This window comes from Stylophora pistillata, chromosome 14 (genome assembly GCF_964205215.1).
Source record: "Stylophora pistillata chromosome 14, jaStyPist1.2, whole genome shotgun sequence".
Lineage (NCBI taxonomy): Eukaryota > Metazoa > Cnidaria > Anthozoa > Scleractinia > Pocilloporidae > Stylophora > Stylophora pistillata.
This window is the reverse complement of record NC_142532.1, coordinates 4,657,379-4,681,888: the sequence shown is the minus strand read 5'-3', so window position 1 is coordinate 4,681,888 and position 24,510 is coordinate 4,657,379. Positions and strand designations below refer to the sequence as shown.

Genomic DNA, 24,510 nt, shown 5'->3' with positions numbered 1-24,510 from the left:
TCACTCTATGAACATTGGCTTTAGAGTCTGTTTTGAACGACGATCTACCAAATTATGTGGATATTTACCATAAATTAAGCAATCCGCCATTGAGCGGAACTTCCGTGCGGTATTAAAACAATAGAGTCAATGTTCGCGGGCAGTCCGACTCAGTCATTTTAGCTCGAGCCGCTAAGTGAGGGTTAAAGTGATCTGAGAAGGGCTCAAAACATATTCAATGGTTACATACCCAAGAACATAAACTGTATTACTATTTTTATCACTTTGGAGAGCATTGGGAAAAAAAACTGAAAAATGACAACAAAAAAGTCTGAACATCATACGTGCGAGCAAGTGGGCTAAAGTACGGTTTAGTCTGCCAAAATCTCCGTTTTAGCTCGCAAAGTGCACCACAATGCCCGACAAAGTAATAATAACAAAGTGATAATAATTCTCGTTATGCTGTAAGGTGTGTCGTTTAAATATATGGATGAACTACTGACTCCGTTCACATTCATGCCATAACCTTTTACAGTTTATTACGAGAAGCGATGAACTGCCAATGAAAATATTGATTATTTGAATTTGGGCTTTGCAGCTGGAGAACATAACAAAACCTTAATTTGATCTTCTATCAATGAAGCCTATCTACAACCTATCCCTTCTCTACAGCAGTATTGTACAATATAAACTTTCATTGAATGACTTATTGAAGCAAGCTGTTATATAAAATATCACTTGTTCAGCACGAACAAAATTCGAAAAAACAGAACGCCTCTATTGAGAAGCTGAATTATTTACATATCGTAAAAAAACTCAATACTTTAGGCTTCATGTACATGCTTTTTTAAAATAATTCCAGAGTAACAAGTTTTCGCCTGAATTAAATCTCTTTTGGTGTCATATTGTCAAACTCCTCGCCACACCACACCACAAGACATCGTAAGCGCGGGAAAACAAGGACCAGGTACAAATCAGCGTTGAGCGCGGGAAGATGTGGCAACCTGCAAGCGCGCCAAATAAGAAACCAGCGAAAAGAGCGGGAAAAACTAAAACAAACAGAGCGGGAAACGTGTGGCAAATGACAGCGTGCCAATCACGTAACCAATGAAAAGCAGAGGACAGCTTGAAGCCACGCTTGCGAAGCACGAAAAAAGAACGTGAACTATTTTCACGGAAGCTATTCTGAAATCACCACTGTTTTCAGAGATCCCGGAGAATATAAGACAACAACCAATTTCGTGTCGCATTATTTTCGCGTGTGAACGTCCAATGTTGTGTGCAGGTGTTCTCCAATAAGACATTCGCATGGTACACGCATGGTATATGTTATATTCCCTCGAGACCAGAGACATTAGGTCTAACAATAAATTGGGAGAGATTTTCTTTAAGAATATGTCCTTCGTAAAGAGGTCAGTCTCGTAGCTTGATACTCTCTTGGTTCAAACACACTGTCAACAGGGCTATAAAAAGAACTGAAGTTAAAGCGTCCAAAATAGCGCTCTTGTCGGCGGAATATTTATAGCTGTCATGAGTAAGCTCAAAAGTTCAACGACTCGTGCAATCTCTGGTTCACTTTCGTGAAAAGTAGGTGTCGGCTTTGAATGACACGAAGAGGCGAAGAATCACATATCTATACACAATTCCAGTACGACCATATATAAATGTCCTCTCGCCTTCTTCGTAGAGGAGTAAACTTAAAAAATATTGGCTGTAATACTGTATCCCGTACACCACAGCCTCTTCTGCATGGGATGTTTTTTTTTTAGTCTCGAAATCTAACCAAAAGAATCATCCACGAAAATTTGATAGCTTGTAAAAATGTATAATTATCGTTGCTGTGGATAATTCTCTAACTCTCGCTCGTGTCTAATGGTTGAAGTTCACTTCGATGCGTTCTAGTTTAATTGGTTAACGCTTTTTATTTTGAATTCTCTTCTTGATTCTTGAAACTTCTCTTGATTATTCCATGGGGACAGTGATGCCCTCCTATCGCAGATCCTTAGCTTGCCTGCATCAAATGAACTTCAGCTCACCATTTTGAACTAGTGATCTCGTTGTGAAGTTTACTTTGATGATTGTCTTAAGGATTGACTGAAAAGTCATAAAGGAGTTGATCATCCTCTATTTACAAACGAAAGAAAGTCCTTCGTGTCTGAAGATACCTCGTCACAGGCATCTTTCGTTCTTTTACATCGTCATAAACATGTTGTTACGGTGGAGTTTATAACGAAGGTGAAGTTCAACAGTTCGTCAGCTGAAGGCCTTTGCCAAGAGTTCCTAGGAAGCAGTGAGATTACTCAACCGTTGTTGACAAACAAAGTGAAACCTGACGCAGCTTCTGTAACAAACTCTCTTTCACTTCTGATACTACCGGCAACTGAAAGAGCTTCGACTATTCTAAACAACTAACTACTCTCTCCTACGACTTTTGCTCTCACTTGTGCTCTCTACCACACGTACTCGTTCTTCTTCTAACTCCACTACTGCCACTTCCTGCTGCACATACCGCTTCTAACACTGCGGCCACTACAATCCTTGTCAAAACTTGGGTACCTTCAAACCAAATCTTCGAGGTATCTTCAAGGTATCTTCGATCTATCTTCGGTCATTCCGCTATGAATACCGTGGATATTACTGTTCCTTCTTCTCTTTACTCAAATATTGTAGTAACTTCCTTTACATCTACGATAACAATTGCATTAACCACTCCAACGACTGCATCCCCCCCCTTCACCAATACCTGCCACACCCCACTCTGTATCTCAATACCGAAGGTGTTCTTGCTCCTTCTTCTACCGATTCCAACACTCCCACGTCCTCCTGCAACTACGGTAACTACCACTTCCACCACCTTCAAACTCGGTATTTTCTGACAAGGCCACCTCTCTTTTCATAGCTGAACTATCTCGTTGCCAACCGCTTCTTTCTGTTATTACGGTCACCGACATTCTTGCCTACTCTTTGCCATGTTCAAAGACTACTCCCACACTAAGTGCTATTGCTAGCATGGCTCCTGCTGTTACATTTAGGACTGTAGCTTCTTACGTGTTCATTGAGGCTGCTACTTCTTCCACTAACTACGTACAGTCATTCCTAAATGACCGTTTCTATGATTTCCGCGGTCGGCACCTCTGTCAAGACGTTTCTATCCAGTCTCTCTCGAAGTCTGCTGTTGTAGTCACTAGTGGCTCCAAAATTATTTACTAACTAACAAACACTTCCTGCTACGATATACCACGCTTCAATTCTAATTCTATCGAGAGGAGAGTAACTGCCTTCCCTTGAATTTAGCTCACTAAAACAGCCGCGATTTTGTAACAAGGCAAGCTACACAAGGAGGAATTCTACCACCTTGGTATCTTACCAAAATGGCGCCAGTATTCCCAAATTTGTCCTCCACCACCCTCCCCTCCCTATCAACAAACACAACACTTCTCAGTCTAGTCCGTTTCAAGGTACTCACTTTGTTAGAGTGGACTGAATAAATTCCATGGCGTCCTCAGATAGATCGTGCGGCAGTGAGGGTTCTGTGGGTTGCGTGGCAATCTTGAACAGGGCCGCCATCGGTTCGAATTCTGCCCATGGAGGTTTCGTTGTCAACATTTCTACCACTGTGCATCCAAGACTCCTATACAAGAGACGAAGCAAGTTCGCGATCAAAATTCTCTTTAATGCCTTCTGTAAAGTTGTTTAAGTAATACATAATTCAAGTTGTGTGAATTTAGTGTCACATGGGATCTGTACCTCACCAAATATCATAACATATCTACAAAGGAGGCGAGGAAAAAATCAGAATCGAATTTCTCATCAACGCCTTCTATAAAGGTGTATAAACGGTGAAGTCTTTTTATGAGCCAAGTGGCCCATCAGGCGGTTTCCGTAGCATGAAGCAACTAGGAGTATTACTACCCCCACCCTTCCCGGATGGGATGCTAGTCCATCGCAAGGTTACCCCCCAGCATTAAATTCGCCGGTACCCATTTATACACCTGGGTGTAGAGAGGCACTGTGAGAGTAAAGTGTCATGCCTTAGAACACAAAACAATGTCCCCGGCCGGGGCTCGAACCCAGACCACTTGATCCGGAGTCGAGCGCACTAGCCATGAACCCACTGCGTCTCCCACATAAAGGTGTATAAACATCACATAATAGTCCTTTTTACAGTTGCGGGCTTGGTGGCCAAGCCTTTGAACAGGAGTGAGGTTAGGGTGACCTTAGTATGATACAGATGTTGCTGCTTTTCAAATGCAAATTTCTTTGTTATCATGCTAACTAGATACTGGTCTCTATCACAACAATGTCATCCTTAGCCTCACTTCAAATCAAAGGCTTGGCAACTAAGTACACAACTGTAAAATGGTCTATTCGACATTTTGGCATTTATTTTCAAAACAGGACTCGTTCCTCACCAGATATCAGCCTTGCGCCCGTATCCTTCTCCATTTATTACCTCTGGCGCCATCCAGTATGGAGTGCCATGTACTGATCGAAAACCAGTTTTACTTCGAATTGTCTGCGATATAGACAGAAGATGGTATTCAGACATGACAATTAACAGTACTGCATGAAAGTAATGGTCAGTAGCTTTCATTCCAATGCACAAAAGCACGTTAATAGGACATTAAACTGAAAATCTCAGGGATCACTAGCGCTTGAGTAAGAACGTGCATTTTTTGTGTCCTTCATTAAGGAACAAGGTTCGGTGAATGGTTACAGTTACCTGTAATCTCTTGGAAGCGCCAAAATCGGCTAATTTCACATTACCACGAAGATCTCTTAGGATGTTTGCACCTTAAAAGAAAAGAAAAAATTTATAAATAAATTATTAATTAAAATTAATTATTTTCTTAATATCTCCAAAGAACCCATTCCTGTTGTGATCTTCAGTTAAGCTCAGCAAGGGGTTTTTTGAGGATTAAGTTTCTGGAATCTTTATTACCCATGTTCGGTATTTTCATATCCCAATACGGTTTCAAATAATATCGATCTACTTGCATTTTTTATAATAGCAACAGCTCGCAGTAATTTTTAAGTATTTTTTGCATTAAAGTCTTTACATCATGATCTTAAGGTTTATTTGTATCTCACTGGGAAAAAATCGGGGATATCAGTTCTACAGTGCCCCCTTAAACCTTTACCAGACCCCTTAGGCCCTCGTTAGAATTTTTTTAAGGGCTTAGGCAACGCAAAGGCTTAGTCAGAGAAAATAAAAGGCCAAGCGATGAATTTAAAACAAATTAAAACATCTCGCGCTCCACTGACGTTTGAATAGGGGTCTTTGCGATAAAGATGTAGGTGCGATCAGCTCTAAATCACATCATTCACTAGACTGTTTCTTCAGGGTGTTGTACATGAAGTATTTTAAGAAATTCTGACTTCCATAGATATAACACAAGAAGAAAGAACGATTTCTGCCTCCCTCGAGTAAAAATGAACTATGGAAACAGACTTTTAGACATATGCGCAAAAGAATGGAATCTTTATACATATGCGCAAAAGAATGGAATGAAATCGACTGCTTTCTCATCTTTTAGCATAGAGTGAAAAATCATGTACTTAGTTAAGTTACTGTTGAGATTTTATCCTATCATGTTTACATACCTTGTGTATTACTTAGTTTTTATGATTCTAATCTGTTATCTATTTACGATGACTTTTATCTTATTTATTTATATTTTACAGGGCCTCACAGAATACCACTCTCCAGTGATGTGAGCCCCTTGTATAAAGACTGTCATTATTATTACTATTATTATTATTATTATTATTATTATTAAGTTTCCATAAGTTTACCTTTTATGTCTCTGTGAACAATTAATGTAGCGTGAAGGAAAGACACTCCCTCTAAAATTTGTCTTGTATATTTTCTTGTTAAACTCTCATTGAGAGCGCCATGTTGCTTGATATGGTCGTGTACTGATGCCTGTAAAATTTATTGCAAAAGTATGGATTAGTTTTCATAGGAGGATCAACCAAGTGTTTAGAAACGCACAAGTTTTGTATTAGAAAAACTCGGCCCAGCATCCAACGTCACACGACTAGGCTGAAAACAATGTAATTTTTAACTGGGTGTTGAAGATGCTCCTGGATTACATAGGCTTTGCTTTATTTCGCTTTAAAACTGCTCCTCAAATCTCACGCGCCGCTTTCAACCAGTCAGACGCAAACTGAAACCGATCGCGTTTCAACCGCATTTCCCGCGCTAAGTCCATTTGCCTGTATTTACTTTGAGTTCTCATAGGCTCCTCTTGATATCGTCCTTTGCTTTGATTGGCTGATGTGACCATGTGACCCCTTCAGCTTTGCTCTTACTATATCAATTGAACGAGTCCTGGAGTTAACTTAAACAGAACAATGACGGCTTCGAATTGTACACAAATTCAAAGGAACGCAGTAAATACGGAGGCGCACAAGGATAGAAAACGGTGAGAACATCTAAAGAAGACACATGAACGCAACTTATACGTTGAAGATAATTCAGTTAGGAAATTCAGATCAACTTTAGTATCTGAGCAACTGCGCACGAACCTGCCCTTCCCCTCCCCTCCCCTCCCCTCCCCAATCCAAAATTAACCCTAACTTGTTATCCGTTAAATGTTGTTTGGTTAGTGGTTGGGTGGGTGCCCCGTTGCTCAAATACTGACCGGAAATTCTTACCCCGGGCATGTATTCCATGAATATGTAGACATGCAGATCCGTCTGTTGTGTTCCATAGTATAACACTATTCTGTCGTGTCTGAGATTCTTTAAAAGATCGATCTCTGCTTCTAGAGCTTTCACTTCCTGAAGAAAAACAAAGAACCATAAAGCTTGACCACGAATCTTTGCGGCCAGGTTACTGAGTGCTCTTCAAAATGACGACGTCCACAGTCAAATTTTTTACCAAATTTGTAGAAGTCATTCGAGGAGAACTCAAGATGTGAAACTCAGTAAATATTTATACATACTTTAAAAAGGTGGGATAAAATTTCATGGTTTCTGAATCGAAAATATCTTTCAATGCTCTCTTGGATTAATCCTTTCATTCCTAAGATCTGATCTATTACGAAATTCTCCATACTGTCTACCATATAACTCTTATTATATTACTTTGGAGAATTCAGTATTCGATCAACAAGTAATCCCCTAATGTTCTCCTCCCTTGTCTGCTTTATATTATGTCGATTTTTTAAGGAGAAATCCAGTTTTTATCATTTTCCACGTAGCTGGAAGTTGGTGACAAACCTTTTGGGTTGCAGTGTTCAGTAGCCCAACTTCAACTTGTTTGACGGCTAATTCGCTCCCTGTATCATGGTCGTGACACATGTAGACCTATACCAGAAGAAAAGACTCAAATCGATGGCTCTTTAACTACAACCAGTAAAACCCTAACAGGGACGTTTCGTCAAAGCAAAGACGCTTTCATCTTACGGTAAAAAAGACTTCAAGTTGTTGTAAAATTCGTGAATAAGGTACTGTAGTTTAGCAGCGTGTAAAAACAGTGTAAATAGTGACGATCTGTGATTAAAATTAATTTTAAACGTGATGTAAGTAACGTTGGTTCTTTGAGCTTTGTTATCCCATGACCCGTCCGGCCCCGCTCGCGCAATCCCACAGAAAATCTCTTTTGTAGTTTCCAGCGCGCACCAGTCTATCACGTCCTAATTAAGTTAAAAGAAACATTTAAGCATTCTTAAAACTTACTCAGGGGTCGTGTGATTATTATTATTGTTATTATTATCATTATTAGTAGTAGTAGAGTTCGTGTTAGGAGAATTGTAAGCAACTTGACGCTTGTAATTTGAGCTTTCCAATGAAAAAAGAAATCTCTGATGAAGCTATGGAGTAACCGAAATTATAATCTCACCTGACCAAATGCTCCTGCTCCAAGAAGCTTTCCCTTGGTCCAGTTTCTTGGCACCTCAAGCACTGTGGGAAACAATTTACATCAAAGAAATACTTATTAGAAAAGGAACATGACGTTATGATCGCGTACCTTGACTTTGAAGTCTCTAAGCCATTGCAAAAATGGAGCAACAGTATTTCTTACTTCCTAAGTGTAGTCTCCGAGGTATATTTTTACCATCGCGTTGATTTGTATTAAGACTAACGTAGTAATGGTGTAGTAAAGCACCAGGCGCTTTAATAATATAATGGTTAACGCGCTAGCTTCAAACCTTCTTTAGAGTTTCTGTTGTAGTAAAAGACATCGCGCTCCCAAAGTGCTGCTTATACTTCACCCAGGAGTATAAATGCGTGGTGGTTTGTTGTTGGGGAAACCGAAAACAAAAACACTAAAACATCTTTCGGTTGTCTGTAGTGAAACGAAACCCATGGTAGTCGCAGCAGCCAATTAGAAACAATGTAAATTTCACAATCAGCCAATGAGAACTCTCAGTGGAAACAAGAAAACTACAGAAAGCGCGGCAAAACGCGACTGACCAAGACGCAACTGGTTTTAGTTTTACATCTGATTGGCTGAGAGGATGGCGCGAATTTTCAACACCAATCACAGATCAAAGTATCGAAAAACCAAAGGACTCGCAGATAAAGTTGGTCAACTCCCTTCACCTTTAGTTTCTGTTATTGACATGTCTTTAAGCCTCTGCACGGCGACTTCAAGTTCAGACTCTTTTCCAGGTCTTTTTGTGTTTATGTCGATGTCGGCTATCAAACCACTGCTGCTGCTACTGCTACTGGCAGGACTAATTTGCTGGTCTATTCTCATTGACAGCGGGATTGGTTTGCGAGAATTCTGTGTACCGTTATATCTTTGGCTTCCTGGAAACAAAAATGATTAAAACTTACGAGCTCGCTCTCAGAAAGCTGACCATGATGAGGTTTGATAAAACAAGACACTTGAACCGGGTATGAAAAACACTCTTTTAAACTTCATATACTAAATTGTCAACAAAAAAAAAAAAAGTTCAAGAAACGACTGCAAGATGTCAAAAACTTGTTTAGTGGAATACACATCGACCAGCGTTTAGCACTTTTCGACTGAGCATCTTAAAACCGAAACCAAAGTAGTCACAACTGCCAATCAGAAAAAAGAAAAATACCTTTAACAGCCAATGAGCACTCAAAGTAAAAACAAGCAAACTGCAAAAAGAGCGGGAAAACGCAGGCGACCAAGTCGTGATTGGTTTTAGTTTTACAACTGATTGGTTGAGAGAGTGGCGCGAGTTTTCTGAACCAATCACAAACTGCCTAAAGCGCGGGAAAACACGGGCAACCATGTCGTGATTGGTCTTAGCTTTTTAACTGATTGGCTGATTGAGCAAAGTAAGGCAAAACCAATGCAATCTCGGATAATTTTCGATCGAAAATTGCCAAAGAAGTTTATCTGTCATTTTACTACTGTCTCGTACCGTCATTGTAGTCTATATCTGGTCCTCCTATTGTATGACTTCTCCTTCTTGGGTACGTATGAGCTTTACAGTCGGTTATATCCTCTTCTACAGATTTTAAACAAAAGGTATAGATTAAATTTTGTCTAAAAATGAAAGCCTTTCAACAACAAAATGTGACGAGAGGCAAAAGAATGCCTCTTCGAATGAAAATCCTGGATGGAATTTTAGTTCACGCATTATGAGGTGTGGATTTCAAGAACAGCAAGACACTACTGTTACCCAAAGTAAGCTCATATTTAACACTTTGACCATTACGAGTGACTAACATCTAATTTCTCCTTACAATATCACCCCTGAATCACACATTAAGGTCAGGAGAATAAAGGAAATGATCACCAACTAAAGAGGCTCTTTGACTGGTAACTGAAACAAATATCTCACTGTCATCACCTTACTAAATGTCTAGAGAACAGTACGGAAAAAATGCTTACTGATGTTACGGTGTAACATAACGAAAAGTTCTGCTAAAAAAAAAGGGCTTACCTGAGGAAAACATTCCACTAGCCACCACCAGTGAGCTGTTTGATGCTGATCTTGTAGAGTTGTAAAATGATTGCATTTCTCCTCCACTGGAAACAAAATTGTAGTTTTAACATTAATGGATGTCCCTGTTTGGGTACATTTGGAAATCCCCACACCCTCAAGTCAGACATGGTACTTCATCTACCCTCTTGCTGTCAGTGGTGACCAGATAATCATTTCTCTCAAATTATCACTACAAGTCATCGTCAAGCAAAAGGGGTTGGGGGGCAATTGATACAACAACAAAAATCAAATAGAAGGTAAGGTTGAACCTCGATAATTGGCCGGATAATCAAGAGTATGGATAATAAAAAATATGAACATAAATATTCATAAATAATGGGACCAGAGAAGCAAGTCCAGATAATAGGAAAATCCAAATTATCCAGTTCCTGATAATTGAGGTTTGACTGTATTGTTTGATTTAATACCAAATTCTGCAGAGCTAACTTTAAAAGAAATGTTTGGCAGACTGTAAGGAAAAAATTACTGAGACCTAACTTACCTGTCCACAGAAAAGGATGATCCTCTCCAAGAACCTTCAGAGCTTGGACTGGAAACAACTCTGACCTGGGAACATAGCACACGATAAGGATTGCTGTTAGAATATAATATGAAACTTTCCAAAGCATTTTCAATATAATCTTTTTAATCAATTGGTAAACAGTAACCTTGGAGTACATGAACACCCAATTGATCTGTGTAACAGGTAGATTCCATGTTGCTGAACTTGTTTCTGTCCAACAATAGGTCACAGATGATGTCAAATGTGGTAAGAACAGAAAAGTTGCACACAAGGGGCAGACAAGTGTATCACTGAATGTTCTTGTTATCACATTTTGCACACAAGGGGCAGATAAGTGCATTACTGAATGTTCTTGTAACCACATTTTGCACATATGGGGCAGACAAGACCATCACTGAATGTTCCTGTTACCACATTTTGTTGCCTTCTGTGGTCTATAACTGTGCAGACCCACCACAACATCTGTTTGTTGTAAATGATAAATGTTTTGCAATAGTGTGCACAGAAATTACCTGACTGTGTGATAGGGGATCATACCACATGTTCAATCGTCTATGAAATCTGGGAACAACCTGAAGATACAGTAGGAAAATTAAAGTGTTGTAAACATAACATTGCCTTCAGAAAACCTCTGGTAAGATTGAGAGCAGAAATAGTTACCACAAAAAAGTGCATATTTTAATTTAAACCGATTTTTTAAACAACTACAGAATAATAATGTTTTTCTTTTCACAAAAATTTAATACCTCCTGGCATTTAGGACAGGGTGTGAGAATGTTTTCATTTCACCTTGTGCCCTGTGCCCTAAGGTCATATTTTTTTCCAATTTTCCTTGTCTGAGCCATTTAACAAGATATTTGTTTACCTAAAGTCAGATTAAAGACGAAAACTTGACATTTACTATTAGCAAGACTGGTTACATTGCTCACCACATGATCTTGGCTTTCTGGTATAAATTCACCCTCACCCTGGAATGGAAGAAACAAATTAACTACCTGAATATTCATTCAATGACCTTTTTCACTCTAAAGATCCAGTAAAACAGCAACAATAATAAATGTTACATATCAAAAAAGTACAGTGTAACACTGTATATCCCTACTTGATTGTTTCCTTCATTCTCATAATTTCTGTCCTAAACAATGTCTCAGTAATGTAAGGAAAAAACTTGTGCTGATCAGGCAACTGTTGCTCAATTGGATCTTACCCTGACCATATGGAAAGGCTGAGCTGGGAATTCATCATGATGAAATCCTGGAGGAGGTGAGTTGCGTCCTCTAGTGTTGATATTGCTTGACGACATGTACTGCACATTGATGTATCTTGATAAACTTGGCGTGTTTGGTGGATCCACTGCCATGTAAGCAATCTCGTCGGGGGTTGACTGAGACCTGGAAAGATGCCTTAAATTCTCATTAATCAGGAACTACAAACTGAGTGAGTAGCTGAGTGAATATTTGAAGGACAAAGAGCTACACAAAATGTAGGGCTGGTTACCTGATTCCAAGTCCATAACTTCTTGGTTTTCCTTTTTTCTAAAGATTCAAGAGCAAGGACAAAATTAATTATTTATAAATAGAAGATGGTCAGTTATGCAGGGTTCACATTCTTGCTGACAAAGACTAGCCATAGAACAGTTGAAACGTCATGAAAAATAAAATTTATAACTTGACTCAGACGGTTTTCCATAAACTTTCATTCACCCACGACTTTTCTCTGTTTTTACAGGACTTTTTGACATTTTACATGACCTACAATTAGGAAGCTTTGGCAACTGTTTCATTTCCAGTTCAGGTGACATTTTTCCCAAGGGAATCCCATGCATTTGAGTTTTGTAAATACTTGTGGTTTGTAATTATTGGTTGAAAACAATTCTTTAATGTGTCCTTTTGTGCACAGACGACAAATGCAAATATTGTGAAATTAAAACAGCCGATGGAAGCTTCAAAGCTTGTTTCTATATGATAATTGATCACAACATTTCTTGTCTTTCTTGTGATCAAAAAATAATTTTCCGTGACTTTCAAGGAACTACACTCAAATTTCATGACTTATCAGACCTGGAAAATAATCTTTTAAAATTCAACAACTTCCCAAATTTTCTGTGATCAGTGAGAACCGGGATTATAAATAGACCAAGAGTATATAGCCCACTTTTGCAACTAAGTACATTGAATGTGCCAGAAAAAATAAAAAGGTAATTAAGGTTACCGAGCACCTTCAGGGGTGTCTCCGGTGCAAGCGATGTATCGCATCTGGTTTAAACTGTATATATCTAAACCCCCATATCAAATTAAAGCTTATAGGACTGGCTATCAGACTATACCAAAAATTTTGAAAAAAAATTAATTGTCGAATTTTTCACGACTTCTAAATGCGAGCACCCGAATCACCTTTTAAGAGCAACAAGTCAAAGGGAATTTGTTTGATTGCTCTCAAATTTTGACAGTAGCTAGTTTTACTTATAAACAACAAAAATGTATCTCCGAATTTTTTATTTCTAAATACTTTCCACATTTTTTTTAATCCTATTTCAAAAATGTTCTGTAACTTTTCACTGAAATTGAATATGGCAAATTGCAGACACCTTTTTTAGCACTTTGGCCCTGGAAACAGAGGAAGACATTAAATAAGCAAAAAACAAAATTCGCTTCAACATGTAACATTCAAAAGGTGATTTGGGCGCTCGCATTTAGAAGTCGTGAAAAATTTGACAAAATATTTTTTTCAAAATTTTTGGTATAGTCTGATAGCCAGTCCTATAAACTTTAATTTGATATAGGGGTTTAGATATCTACAGTTTAAACCGAACGTGCTACATCGCTTGCACACGAGACACCCCTGAAGGTGCACGGTAACCTTAAATATGGCACTGTACCAGAAGCAAATTCAAACATGTAGAAAAGAGGGCCTACATGTATAGACAAGACAGGGAGTTTGACCTTTCATCTATAAGACAGCTACATTACATAATCAGAGCTGTCAGTGAGATCAGTAGCCAGCCTGTCTCTGTCTTCCATTTTAAACCAGCTAAATGTATTTTCACTTAATGTTAACATCAATTTTCTGTGCAGATGAAAATTATGCAGGTATTAAAATACATCTTAGAAATTTGCACAGCTGCCATTTCCCAGTTTTTGAGTGGAATTGAAAGCATGATTTACCGTCCAGCAACTGGTTAACATGTGTGAATCAATTTCATGTTGAGCATTTGCTAAAAGCTTTATGAGAACTCTACAGAATGCTGGGGCATTTTTCCTGAATAAAACTACCTTCCACTCTCACTTGTATACATAACCTATGATACCCTGTTCGTCTATTTTTTTTTTTATTTGCTAACCATTTCCAAACTTAGAGAAAACTGTGTATAACATGGCCGTCAAGTGGTAACTTAGCTGAAGCAACAATCCTCTCAAAGAAAGGACAATTAACAAGAAAAGTCACAAAAAGCGAAAAAAATTGTGAAAGACAAATGTTTAACTTTCACTTACATAGAAAGGTTTACCAAAGAGAGATCCAACCTTTGGGTTGCTTGGAGGTATCACTGACGAGATCGGTACATTTGATTTATGACTGTTGAAGTCGCTGACGCCATTAGGTAACGACAACAGTATTCTAAGGCTGGTGAGGTGCTGACTTCTGTCCAAGATTTCAATTGCTTTGTCAAGATCAGATTGGCTCACAAGAGGAATTGCATTCTACAGGAGAAGTAATGAAGTAATGAGGGTAACCGGTTTTATTACACGACTCGGACAGTCAGAGGGCCAATAACTAAAATCAATCAATCAAAATGCTGTATTGTCGGTCAATATTCTCTCAGTATTGGACCGGGCACTGTCTTGAATGGTCCCAAATGATACCGCACTTGTGTCCCTTTGAACTTTAATCATATAATAAATCTCTTGTCAACCAAGCTTGCTCAGAACCGTACTGGAATAATATCGGCCCTCAGTCTTTTTTGTATGGACCTTGCTGCGCTCGGTCCGTACTGTCAAGACCTCGGGCCGATATTCTCCCAGTACGGCCCTCGTGCTTGGTTAATAAGATATATATAGTGACCAGTATTAATAGTGACTGGCATCTAATTTTTTCTAATGTCCAGTAATACTGCTTAATCTCTGGTTATGATGACACAATATGAGATTGCCAACTTATGTTTAAAAATCTTTAATTGTTAACTGATTGAATCTTCCTTGTAATTAGCGAAGAAAGTGTATAGTGAAAAGTTGGGAACATGTGGATACTGATGCAAAATCAGACATACAAGTAAGATCATATAAAGAAATCTAATCAGTGAAGTTAAGTTAGAATATAAACTAAATCTGAATTTAGCAAAGGCACATCCTCAAAGTGGTGTCAAAGTCTTCTGTTTTAAAGCAAAATGAAAAATTAAACTGAAGGAATTTTTTAAAACAATTCTGCAGCTATTGATGTTTCGACTAAAACAAGGGTCTTGTAGAACATTTCACCCAAATTAAAAACCCACTAACATGAAAGGAGTAGGGCTCGACACTAATTTTTCAACTTACTAGCCAAGTGGCTAGTGACATCTCAGATGTTTTTAGATGTTACAACCATTTCAGTCTGTTTACTAGCCAAACTGGCTGGTGGAAATTGAAAACCACTAGCCAAAACTGAATTTCTACTAGTCTATGGCTAGTGGGCTACCATTAGTGTCAAGCCCTGAGGGGTAGCTTAAAATTCCAACAAAATAGAGCATTAACACACCTCATTGCTGACATAGTTCATGGATAGATCCTGGCCATATGCTGTCTTGACTTTCAAAAGTAACTGGGATAAAATTACAGGTCTGGAGATTGGAATGATTCTAATAAGCAAAAAGAAAAGTTAACATTAATTACCAGGCCAGGCCAATGTGTTCTGTTGTTTGGCAAAACACTCTACTCTCAATGCACATACATACCGACATGCATACATAAACGTATTTCAACACAAATTTGAGTGTAGCTACAAATTAAAGCTTTTGTCTTTATGTTAAATGTTTACTTATTTATTAAGTTCACCAAACAACAACAATCAAAAAAATGTATTTGTGCACAATCCTCGCAGTAAAGAGCACTATTTAAGCAATAGTGAAAATCAGACCTGAAAATAATCAGGCCTGTACGGGATTCGAACCACTGACCTCTGCGATACTAGTGCAGCGCTCTACCAATTGAGCTAACAAGCAAACTGGGAGCAAGTCATCAAACCAGTCTGACACAAACCCGTAAGATGATAAATCAAACATAACGAATATGTGAAATTCATATATCTCAACTGCGGTTCTGGAAACATATTTGTGTACGATCCTCAAAAAAATAATAAAAAAAGAAAAATGGAAGGGACACCGCATCAGCGTAGTCAATCACAGCACCCCAGAATGTAATAAAATACAATGAAAATACAAATTTTAATTGTGCCTATCAAATAATACATCAATAAAACATAAAATACCGTAAAATACCACGTAGTTTAAAATATTATAGATATAAAAATACATGCTTGTGATATTAAATATTAAAATTGACAAAAATAAGAATTTTCCTTGTAAATTTATATAAATCCTCGCAAGCTCTCAGGACATCAGGGTGGGGAATTCCACAGTTTAGCAGCTAAGTATTTAAAAGAATGCAGACCATATAATGTAGTTCTCGGCTTAGAAAGTGACAGGTTGGGGTGACCAAGTTGGTTGTAATTTGTAGAACCAGCAGCAAACATAGGTCACAGGGCCTCTAACCAATCAAGAGTAGAGAACCATACAGTGGTGACTAGAGGAGCATAGAAGAGAAACCGAACCCAAATAGGAAAAACAGAGAACCTCACTGGATTCCAAATTTGAAAAGCCGTTAGTCATTTGGAAGCTAGAGAACCAAAAACCAAATGCTAAAAAAAATGAAAGATATCCTCATCGCAATTAATGAACACTGAAGCCGAAAAACCAAAGTTTTTTGGCAGAAACAATGAAAAACTGATCTGAAAAATAGCCAAAACTGCAAAACTGAAAAATCCCAATGCCCCCCTTCTTGTCCCTTCATGCCAAGGCAGCAGTTTAAATGACGACCTGTAACTCAATTTTTCTGAATCCTTACCTTTTTTCACCTTTAAATTCAAATTTGATGCGAACTTTCTGTTCCATCATGTGAAAATTGTTGTTCATATTTTTTGCCCTGTGGGTCTGAGATCTGGAGGAGTCACTCCCAGGGCTGAGGTATCCACTTTCCAGATCATCATCTGCAGGAATAAATCCAAGAATCAGTATCAATCATTTTACTATTAACCTTTTAACTCCCAAAAGTGATTAACATGTAACTTCTCCCTATAATATCCATACATGATCCAGCAAACAGGTAATGAGAATACTCAAACTTATCAGCCAGAACACCAAATTCTCATAACTAATTTACAAGGAAATGTGTAGCAGCTAGAAGGGAGAATTCACAATCTGATCTTGGGAGTAAAAGAGTTAGAAAGCAATACCGTGGACTTTGAACCTCAAGTACAGGTAATGGGAATGGTCAAAATTAAATTATCTCTGATTTCGTGTCAATTACAGGATTCTCCTTCCAAATTACACCTACCTTAAAAGTCTACATAATCATTATGGTAAAAGGAGATTTCCAGATGTTATCAAGGGTTAACAGCTGTCATAATCATATTTATTAAGTGTGTATGGGAGCTTACGACTTTAAGTAAACTCTATTTTGACTAAATTGTTTATAAGCAATCCTGGATGGACCGATCAAGGTACATTTCTATACAATAAAAAATCAACTTTATCATATAGAAACTCCCTTTGATCACTCTGCAATTGGCTCATTTATCAAACTACAAGCATGGAAGCTTTCATTCGCTCCGATGAAGGGCTAACGCTCAAAACGTCAGCTTTTGTAATCATTACAGTGGCCAATTTACCATTTCAACTTTGTTGATATATCCAAATTATTTCGTTACTCCCACCGACGCAGCCCCAAACAGTTTCTTTCGAAACTATCAGCCTTTATTCATGGAAGCTTTCATGTCTGGAAGAATTAAATGGGATTTCGCATATCTTTTAAAATGAAAGTTACACTTTGCTATACCTACAGTGCTCACTGTTACCTTTTTTAATTTACTTCTACAATGTAGTTTGTTTTTGGATGGAATTGTAGCTTTTATCATTAAATTTTTTTTAATGAATATACCCAATTCAGCCTCTAGCTATACAAAGCATATCAAAGGAGTATTTATCTATCTATCTCTCCCTGAGCCAATAGAAACTTGTCTGACCTTAGGACCCGATATTGAAAACAAATTGATATCCTTAAGGTGTTTCTAATTACGTAGGGTTGATTTACATAACTTAATTTCAGATGGAAAATTTACTCCAATTTACCCTCATAGAGAACCCCAACTTTCCTTTTATAAGTTATTAAGTTAAGTTCTAAAATAGATACCACTTAAAGATAGAAAAATCATCTCACATAACTCTCCATAAAAAACCAACTTACAATTGCTAGCATGTAAATTGGTCAGTAAAAGTACAGTGAAAGAGTTTTCAGCCACCCACAGACTTCCCAGAGTACAGAGTAACCAAAACTGAACAGAGCTTTCCTATGCTCCCTCTGATTTCTGAATATTAAATTTTTCTGGGAAACTAAAGCTGTACAGTCAAGTGCTCTCCTTGAATGGTCCACAAAATCTGTCAATTAATTTCAAATGTGAAACACTATAACCTTAATAATTTGGTCTTATCAACTGCATTCACTTGATGATGTAAATGACCACAGTAAAGACTTTCCAATACAGACATTCTGAGTGTTACGCAGAGGTTTTGTGACTGAAACCAGAGATTTCCCTCCAGAAACAACCACGTAAATTCAAGTTTGGTCCTTGGAAAAAGTCTCTGTCACTACGCGGTAAACAAATCTGCATCAAAAAGTGAAATATAAGACCCAGATACACGTGCTCTGCACATGCAGCAATATCTGGCAGGGTATAATGCTTAAAATTCAAATTGAAAGTTATTAGTGTCATCTTGACATCTCTTAGGAACATACAGATTTTGGAATCTTTTAAAATTAGGATATATTGACTCGATGACGCTGTCAAGCTAACATTTCCCACAATCATTGTAACATTACGTCAACTGAAGAAGAGTAAATTATCATTTAGATGAAGCTTGACAGATCAGCTCTACTAGCAGTGATTAACTAATTTGATGGAGTAAAAGTTAAGTGTCAAGGAGTAACAGAATGTTTCCGCCTTTAAAAAATTATTAAATTTGTCAGAGCGGATGTTTTGGAGACGATGCACTGACCTGTTTATAGTGTATATTGTTGATCTTTAAAGATGAATATGTCTTACATACGAAGTTAATTTAAGAGTTTTTATTAAGAATGTTTTTCTAAGTTTAACCTTTACCCAACTTGTCTAGTTAATTTTGACTTGGGCAAGAAGTGTCGAGTCCTTGTAAGTTTTATAATTTGGCAAGAAAGAGTTTTTGTTCCCTAGGCAGTATGAACGCATTGAAAACCGAAAAAATAGAGACCCAGACGGAATAATTAGTCTTTTTATTGTTCTTCACCACAATAGACTTTAAGCCTTACGATTATGAGCTATTTTTAATTTCATGATAGAAATTAATTTGTGCTGATACAAATTAATCTGTGCTGATATAAAAGCTATCTTGGGTAAAAAAGCAAGTATGAAAGTTAGTTATTGTTTTGAAAGAAAAATAAGGAGATTTTTGGTGGAATCAAAGCATGACCAACGACTACTTGGAAGACTGTCAAAGGGTAAGGAAATGTCAACCTTTTGGCCAAGCGATCACAGCACGTTTGATGGGTAATACTAAAAGATTCTCTCGGTCGAAAACTCATTAGCACAGTAGGTAGCCTAAAGAAAGAGAGTCTAAATCCGGAAAAATGCGTCCTTGTGAGAATTGGACGTTTTCAAAAGGAAAAAACATCAACAAACAGAAGCCCTCGTTCATAACTACGCTTAAATGCTAATGACGCATTATTATAATTTGTTAGCGAACAGCAACTTTAATTTAAATTTTCACCTATAACATTCGATTTTCCCAAATATGGAAGCAAAATATAACTCCGGATGATAAAATTCTGTAATCGGAGGGACAAATCAATGAAATGAGTGGTTATCCCCTTTTCATGTTTGGACAGTGTACAGAAACAACTCACCCAAAGGTCTAGCCGCATTTGAAAAAAAACAGTGCACTTAAGTTTAAAAGCTAAAATGCATTTGGTGCCAGAGGCATGTTTTTTGTCCGATCGAACGTTCTTCACACGAGAACCTCAACAATAAAATATTAAAATACCACCTCGTGCCAAACGCTGAAATGTGTGCGATCGATCTCTCGCAAAAAAAACTGTCGCTGAAAGCATAAGACTTTGGATCTTTTCCCCTTTGAAAATAACCTTACAGTACTTAAGGTGCAGAACAAAAATAACACGAACATTAGACACAAAACTTGCACTCCGGGATTTCCATTCATTGTCGCATTCTGATATGTATACACAGCTGACAAAAATATTGCACACTTGTCTCGAACAACTTTCGCTCACTACTTTGTTTCTGGAATAATTGGAGCTAGGTTTATTTCCAAGGATACGGTAAGGGACAAAAACAGAGATTCAGCGCTTCCTATACAAAGTTCCTTCAGAAATCAAACGTAGTCGACATAAGAGGAATTCTTGCATCCGCTTGAATTCAATCGGAAATATATCACCAAGTCCTCCACTTATCTGCCGGCCGTAACAAGGATACAGAGCTATGAGATCTAAATTTAATGCGTACATGTTCACGAACTATAAACGAGCGCCACACATTCTACAAACAAATAAACTCAGGCTTCGTGAAATCAGAATGCACGCGAGATCATAAACGAACATGATAACACACAAGCAGTGGTAGATGAGGCACCGCTAAGCGAAACGGAAATTTACAAATCATGCTCAAACGCTTTTAAGCAACTTTAAAACCGCATATTGCGACAACAGAGGACCAAGGCTACAGCCCACTTTTGTAATTAAGAAACGACCAGAGAGATTCCTTTTAAGAAAAGCCAGCAATGCTTACAGTGTACCTCCCCAGCGAAGCGGAAGGCAAAATGACATTTCACAACAAGAGCATTTTACTAAAGATTTAATGCAACCACTCGAAAAACCCTGGCTTGTAGAAATCGATAAGATGAGCAGATCTATTCGCTAAAATTCTAGAATAAGTCCTTACCCATTTCAAAATATCCTCGCTTCACTTGCTGGAAAATTTCAAGGGTCCGTGAACTCTACATCACAAACGCAAATTTTGAGATTCCTTCCGAAGGTGTCTGCGAGACGCGAAGACTGTTTTCCTGTAGCGTGAGCAAAATCGCATTTTCGTTACACAGTAATTGATATTCCCTTCTTCATTCTTTTCGAGATAATAGATACGCGCTTGCAGCGGGACATTTTAAAGATCACTTGTTGACAATAGCAAAACAAAATAAACACAAACCGAAATCTACAGAGCTTACCTTTTCAGTAGAAACCCGCTAACTGAGTGCCTTGTGTACGCACCGTTTTAAACAACATGCGAAGATATGTTCAACAGCGAAATATCATACAGCTGCGTGTTTCTAGTCGTCCATCATCAAACATCAGTTGATTGTTCCCAAGTTACTAGCGTCAGTACAAGCGAATTTTAACTCCATAGTAATCGTGGGAAAAAGCAGCATAGACCTTCTCAAACGTCGATCAGAGAAAATCGAATATGTTCTCGTCCCCAGTTTACGCTTAGTGATGACTGAAACGCCTTGTAGTTTTTTTACAAATTTTCGGCTTAACTTCGTTTATAATCGTGACGTTCCGGAAGGTTCTCGAACAATCCTTTCACAAAGTCCACAAAGGAATTACATATGCATGAACACGTAGTTTATAGAAACGTGACTAGATGAAACGCTAAAGAATTGAAAATAAAGGTATTTGCATTTTCGGTTTCATTTACTTGTTTTTTTTTGGAAATAATCCGCTGACAGAAGCAGTTATAATTAGAAGATCAAGCAAACATGCCTGTTTACCACAAAGAAGATCTAAACTTTTTTCGGCTCGCAAAGTGCGTTCATGGTTATTCGACGGCAGCACTGCGAAAGGTGTTCAAACACGAATGGAACAAGCTTTATACTTCTACTCCATGGCAGAATAACACTACGAGTGGATCACAGCTTTTGGGGGAAGAGAAGTCTCCTTTGCGTCATTCTCGACTTTACGATCCGAGATACTGTAATGAATACCGACATATAAAGAATCATTTATCCAGCGGGAACGTCGAAAACTGGGACATATCCACACTAGCTTTTGCTCTAAATTACTCACACGCTCTTAGCCCCGCACGGGACTCAGTCCGTGGAAAGAAAATAACTAGGGCTGCAAATCAAATTCGGGAGGTTAGAAACGAAGTGTTAGCGCATGCTTCTAGTACATCGATGTCTGACGACTCGTTCGAGACAAATGTGAAAACTTTGATAACAGCCGTTCAAAACTTGCTTACAGAATTTGATCCGATCGTTCACGGTCTTTGGCAAATGCTGACGGAAGGAGAATTTACAACGAACGAGCCTCGAAACGAAAGCAAGTGTTTGAAAAACGACCATGATCGCTTGCGGTCGGATGAAAGGGTTGTGCACAAACGAGAAGAGAGACTTGGAAGAGAGACCTGGAAAATTGAAGAGAGACCTGAGCACAAGAGGAAAGGTCCCCACAGGGATGAAACCAGGAAATCCCATCGCTCTGATCAGAGTAAAACTGCATCAAATTTACCACGTCATGAAATAACAGAGTCGGAACCTTATACCAAAGAATCTGCTACGACCCCTATTTATCAAGTGCCTCCAAAATGGAAATTGGACATTCTCACCAGGAGAAAATATATCAAACTGATGGATAGCTCCAATTTTTTGTCTTTCAATTTTTGCTGGAGAGGTCTTGAGAACTTTTTACAGGGATTTAGGGGTAATGCAGGCATAGAGATATTTGCTCGTATCCAAAGTGCTTGTGCACTCAATCAGCGCTCAAGGAAGGAAGAATCGCTAAAGATGTTAAATGGTCTGATTCCCTTCTGCGGTTCCGACAGGGAAAACGGGTATTTACGTCAAAGCATAGTGTTTTTGGACGTTGTGAGCAAATTTATTAGAAAGAATTAACGTCGCGTTTACTTGAAACGTGATCGGCAAGAGTGACCACGTGATCATGTTTTTCCCGCCGTTTTATCACCTTTTCCGGTTGCGTTTTGCCGTTTCCACGTGAAAAGTAACCTGTTCTGCGTTTGTCGTGTACATGATATTTTCACCCCTTTTTCTCCCTTAAGGTAGAAGTTAATTGCCGGAAAACGAAATGGGAAAGGGCGAGTTACCGTTTGCCGTTTCACGTAAACGCGGTGCTAATCTCTCTATCATAGCGAGCTAACCGCCTCCCGGTTAACTCAATGGGTTAGAGCGCCGGATTGTGTTGTGCCGGAGGTCGAGGGTTCAAGCCCCGGCCGGACCGATACTCATGGTCTTAAAATAACTGAGGAGAATTTGCTATCTTTCTGTAATATCAAGAAATGGTTCGATATTCTAGTCTTCTCAGCCGGATAAGGACGAATAAGCCGTAGGCCCCGTCTCCTGCAGGGTTAGGGTAAGAGACGTTAATTTCCCACGCACGAGATTACTGTGTGGTGGATGTCCTCCCCTGGGGTGAGATGGGTGGGTGTTTAATGCAGTCCGCAATAAATAAATATCTCTTATACTGGGCTAGTACCAGTGGTGGATCTAAAACAAAACAACCAATCAGATTCCGAGACGTGTTTTGAAGAAACCAATCAACTTGTGGGGAAACTTTATGCACACGCGTGAGCAAACAGTGAGGTTTTAGAATATCGTGCAGCATACTATAACATGACAAGAAAATATAAACGTTTCATAATCTCTTGAACGTGATTCTATCTTGAAAGTAATTATTTTTTTGTGCATAATTACCTTTTTTTCTCAAAACTTCTAGATTTTTAGCATATGCAAGGATACGGATATGTATGGCACTCGTTTTACATGACATTGGAAAAGACGAGGAAGCACTGAAACACGCGGACGAAGCAGAAATTATGCTGAGCGAAGGAGAGTGCTACGAGGACTCTATAGAAATACACAACGCGAAGGGAAATATCATCTTATCTAGAAGAAAAAACAGCACAGAAGATCGTAAGCGTGTTCTGTATCACTTCAACAAGGCACTCGAGCTTTGCGAGAAAGTCCCAGTTGATAAAAGTGTTATCAGGGTGCAAATGACAATACGCAAAGCTCTGGTTCACTTAGGTTATTACCAACATGATATTGTCAAAGAAGTCGAGAGATCTGATGTTGATGTCGCCGAGACCATTTTGAACCAGATTCCATATCGACAGATTATGGGATTGTCCGAAAGAAGCAAGATATATTATGAATATTGTCAAGCGTTGCTTTCTCTCAGGAAAGGTGATTATGAGAGAACAAAGAAAATGGAACAAGAAGTAAGACGAAAATGTCGGCGGCAGTCTCTGCATAACGAGATACAACAGCTTGATGTGCTGAGGGGCCTTTTGAGCGAACAAGTAGAAGAGACAACGAGTGATTGAACGAGCATGCCCGACATGGATTGACGAGGGAACGATGAAACAGGAGTGCCCAAGGGGTCGGTACTTGGCCCAACCTTCTTCAATATGCATATTAACGATATTAGAAGTGCTTGTCAAAATTGTCATGTTGCCTTATGTGCTGACGACACCGAAGTTTTGAGTTAAAATGTATTGATCCTTCTAAAGTGTTCTCACTTTTGTCTAAGCTTTGTAAATCGAAAGCCACAGGCTTAGATATGATATCTTCGAGACTTCTTAGGGAGTGCGCCGATCTGATAGCTGATCCATTGTGTTCTATTTGTAATCAGTCCATCAGATCAGGTGTTTTCCCTCAGGAATGGAAATGCGCAAAGGTTATTCCACTTTTCAAAGAGGGAGATCACTCCGACTTAAACAATTATCGCCCAAATTCTATCGTCCCTATAGCAGCTAAGGTGTTTGAGCGTATCATTTACGACC

At 38.5% G+C, this 24,510-nt stretch overlaps 2 protein-coding genes across 3 annotated transcripts; one reads left to right on the top strand and one right to left on the bottom strand.

Moving 5' to 3' along the window:
• Positions 1–492: 492 nt before the first annotated feature.
• On the bottom strand, positions 493–21,079 carry LOC111327565 (mitogen-activated protein kinase kinase kinase 3). 2 transcript variants are annotated; one of them, XM_022931776.2, is made up of 21 exons: positions 20,939–21,079; positions 20,656–20,776; positions 16,515–16,656; positions 15,151–15,250; positions 13,914–14,120; positions 11,920–11,957; positions 11,630–11,813; positions 11,352–11,390; positions 10,935–10,994; positions 10,402–10,466; positions 9,858–9,943; positions 9,333–9,419; positions 8,533–8,742; positions 7,829–7,890; positions 7,207–7,293; positions 6,640–6,765; positions 5,776–5,905; positions 4,703–4,773; positions 4,392–4,495; positions 3,446–3,610; positions 493–2,259 (listed from the first exon to the last, which is right to left on the bottom strand). In XM_022931776.2, exons 2-21 carry the CDS (start codon positions 20,657–20,659, stop codon positions 2,178–2,180), a joined length of 2,049 nt encoding a protein of 682 aa, XP_022787511.2. In that variant the 5' UTR covers positions 20,660–20,776; positions 20,939–21,079; the 3' UTR covers positions 493–2,177. The 2 variants fall into 2 exon arrangements, with proteins under 2 accessions (XP_022787511.2, XP_022787510.2); XM_022931775.2 differs by having other exon boundaries at positions 2,027–2,259; positions 11,630–11,825.
• Positions 21,080–21,345: 266 nt separating this feature from the next.
• Positions 21,346–24,236, top strand: LOC111327571 (uncharacterized). The gene is made up of 2 exons (XM_022931783.2): positions 21,346–22,542; positions 23,442–24,236. Exons 1-2 carry the CDS (start codon positions 21,470–21,472, stop codon positions 24,049–24,051), a joined length of 1,683 nt encoding a protein of 560 aa, XP_022787518.2. The 5' UTR covers positions 21,346–21,469; the 3' UTR covers positions 24,052–24,236.
• The last annotated feature ends 274 nt before the right edge of the window (positions 24,237–24,510 follow it).

Coding starts and splice junctions, on each gene's coding strand:
- LOC111327571 (XM_022931783.2), top strand. CDS start 21,470: ATGCCTGTTTACCACAAAGAAGATCTAAACTTTTTTCGGCTCGCAAAG. Junction 22,543..23,441: donor GGTTCCGACAGGGAAAACGG/GTATTTACGTCA, acceptor CAAAACTTCTAG/ATTTTTAGCATATGCAAGGA.
- LOC111327565 (XM_022931775.2), bottom strand. Junction 10,467..10,934: donor ATCCCCTATCACACAGTCAG/GTAATTTCTGTG, acceptor CTATGTTCCCAG/GTCAGAGTTGTTTCCAGTCC. Junction 9,944..10,401: donor TCATCCTTTTCTGTGGACAG/GTAAGTTAGGTC, acceptor TTTTGTTTCCAG/TGGAGGAGAAATGCAATCAT.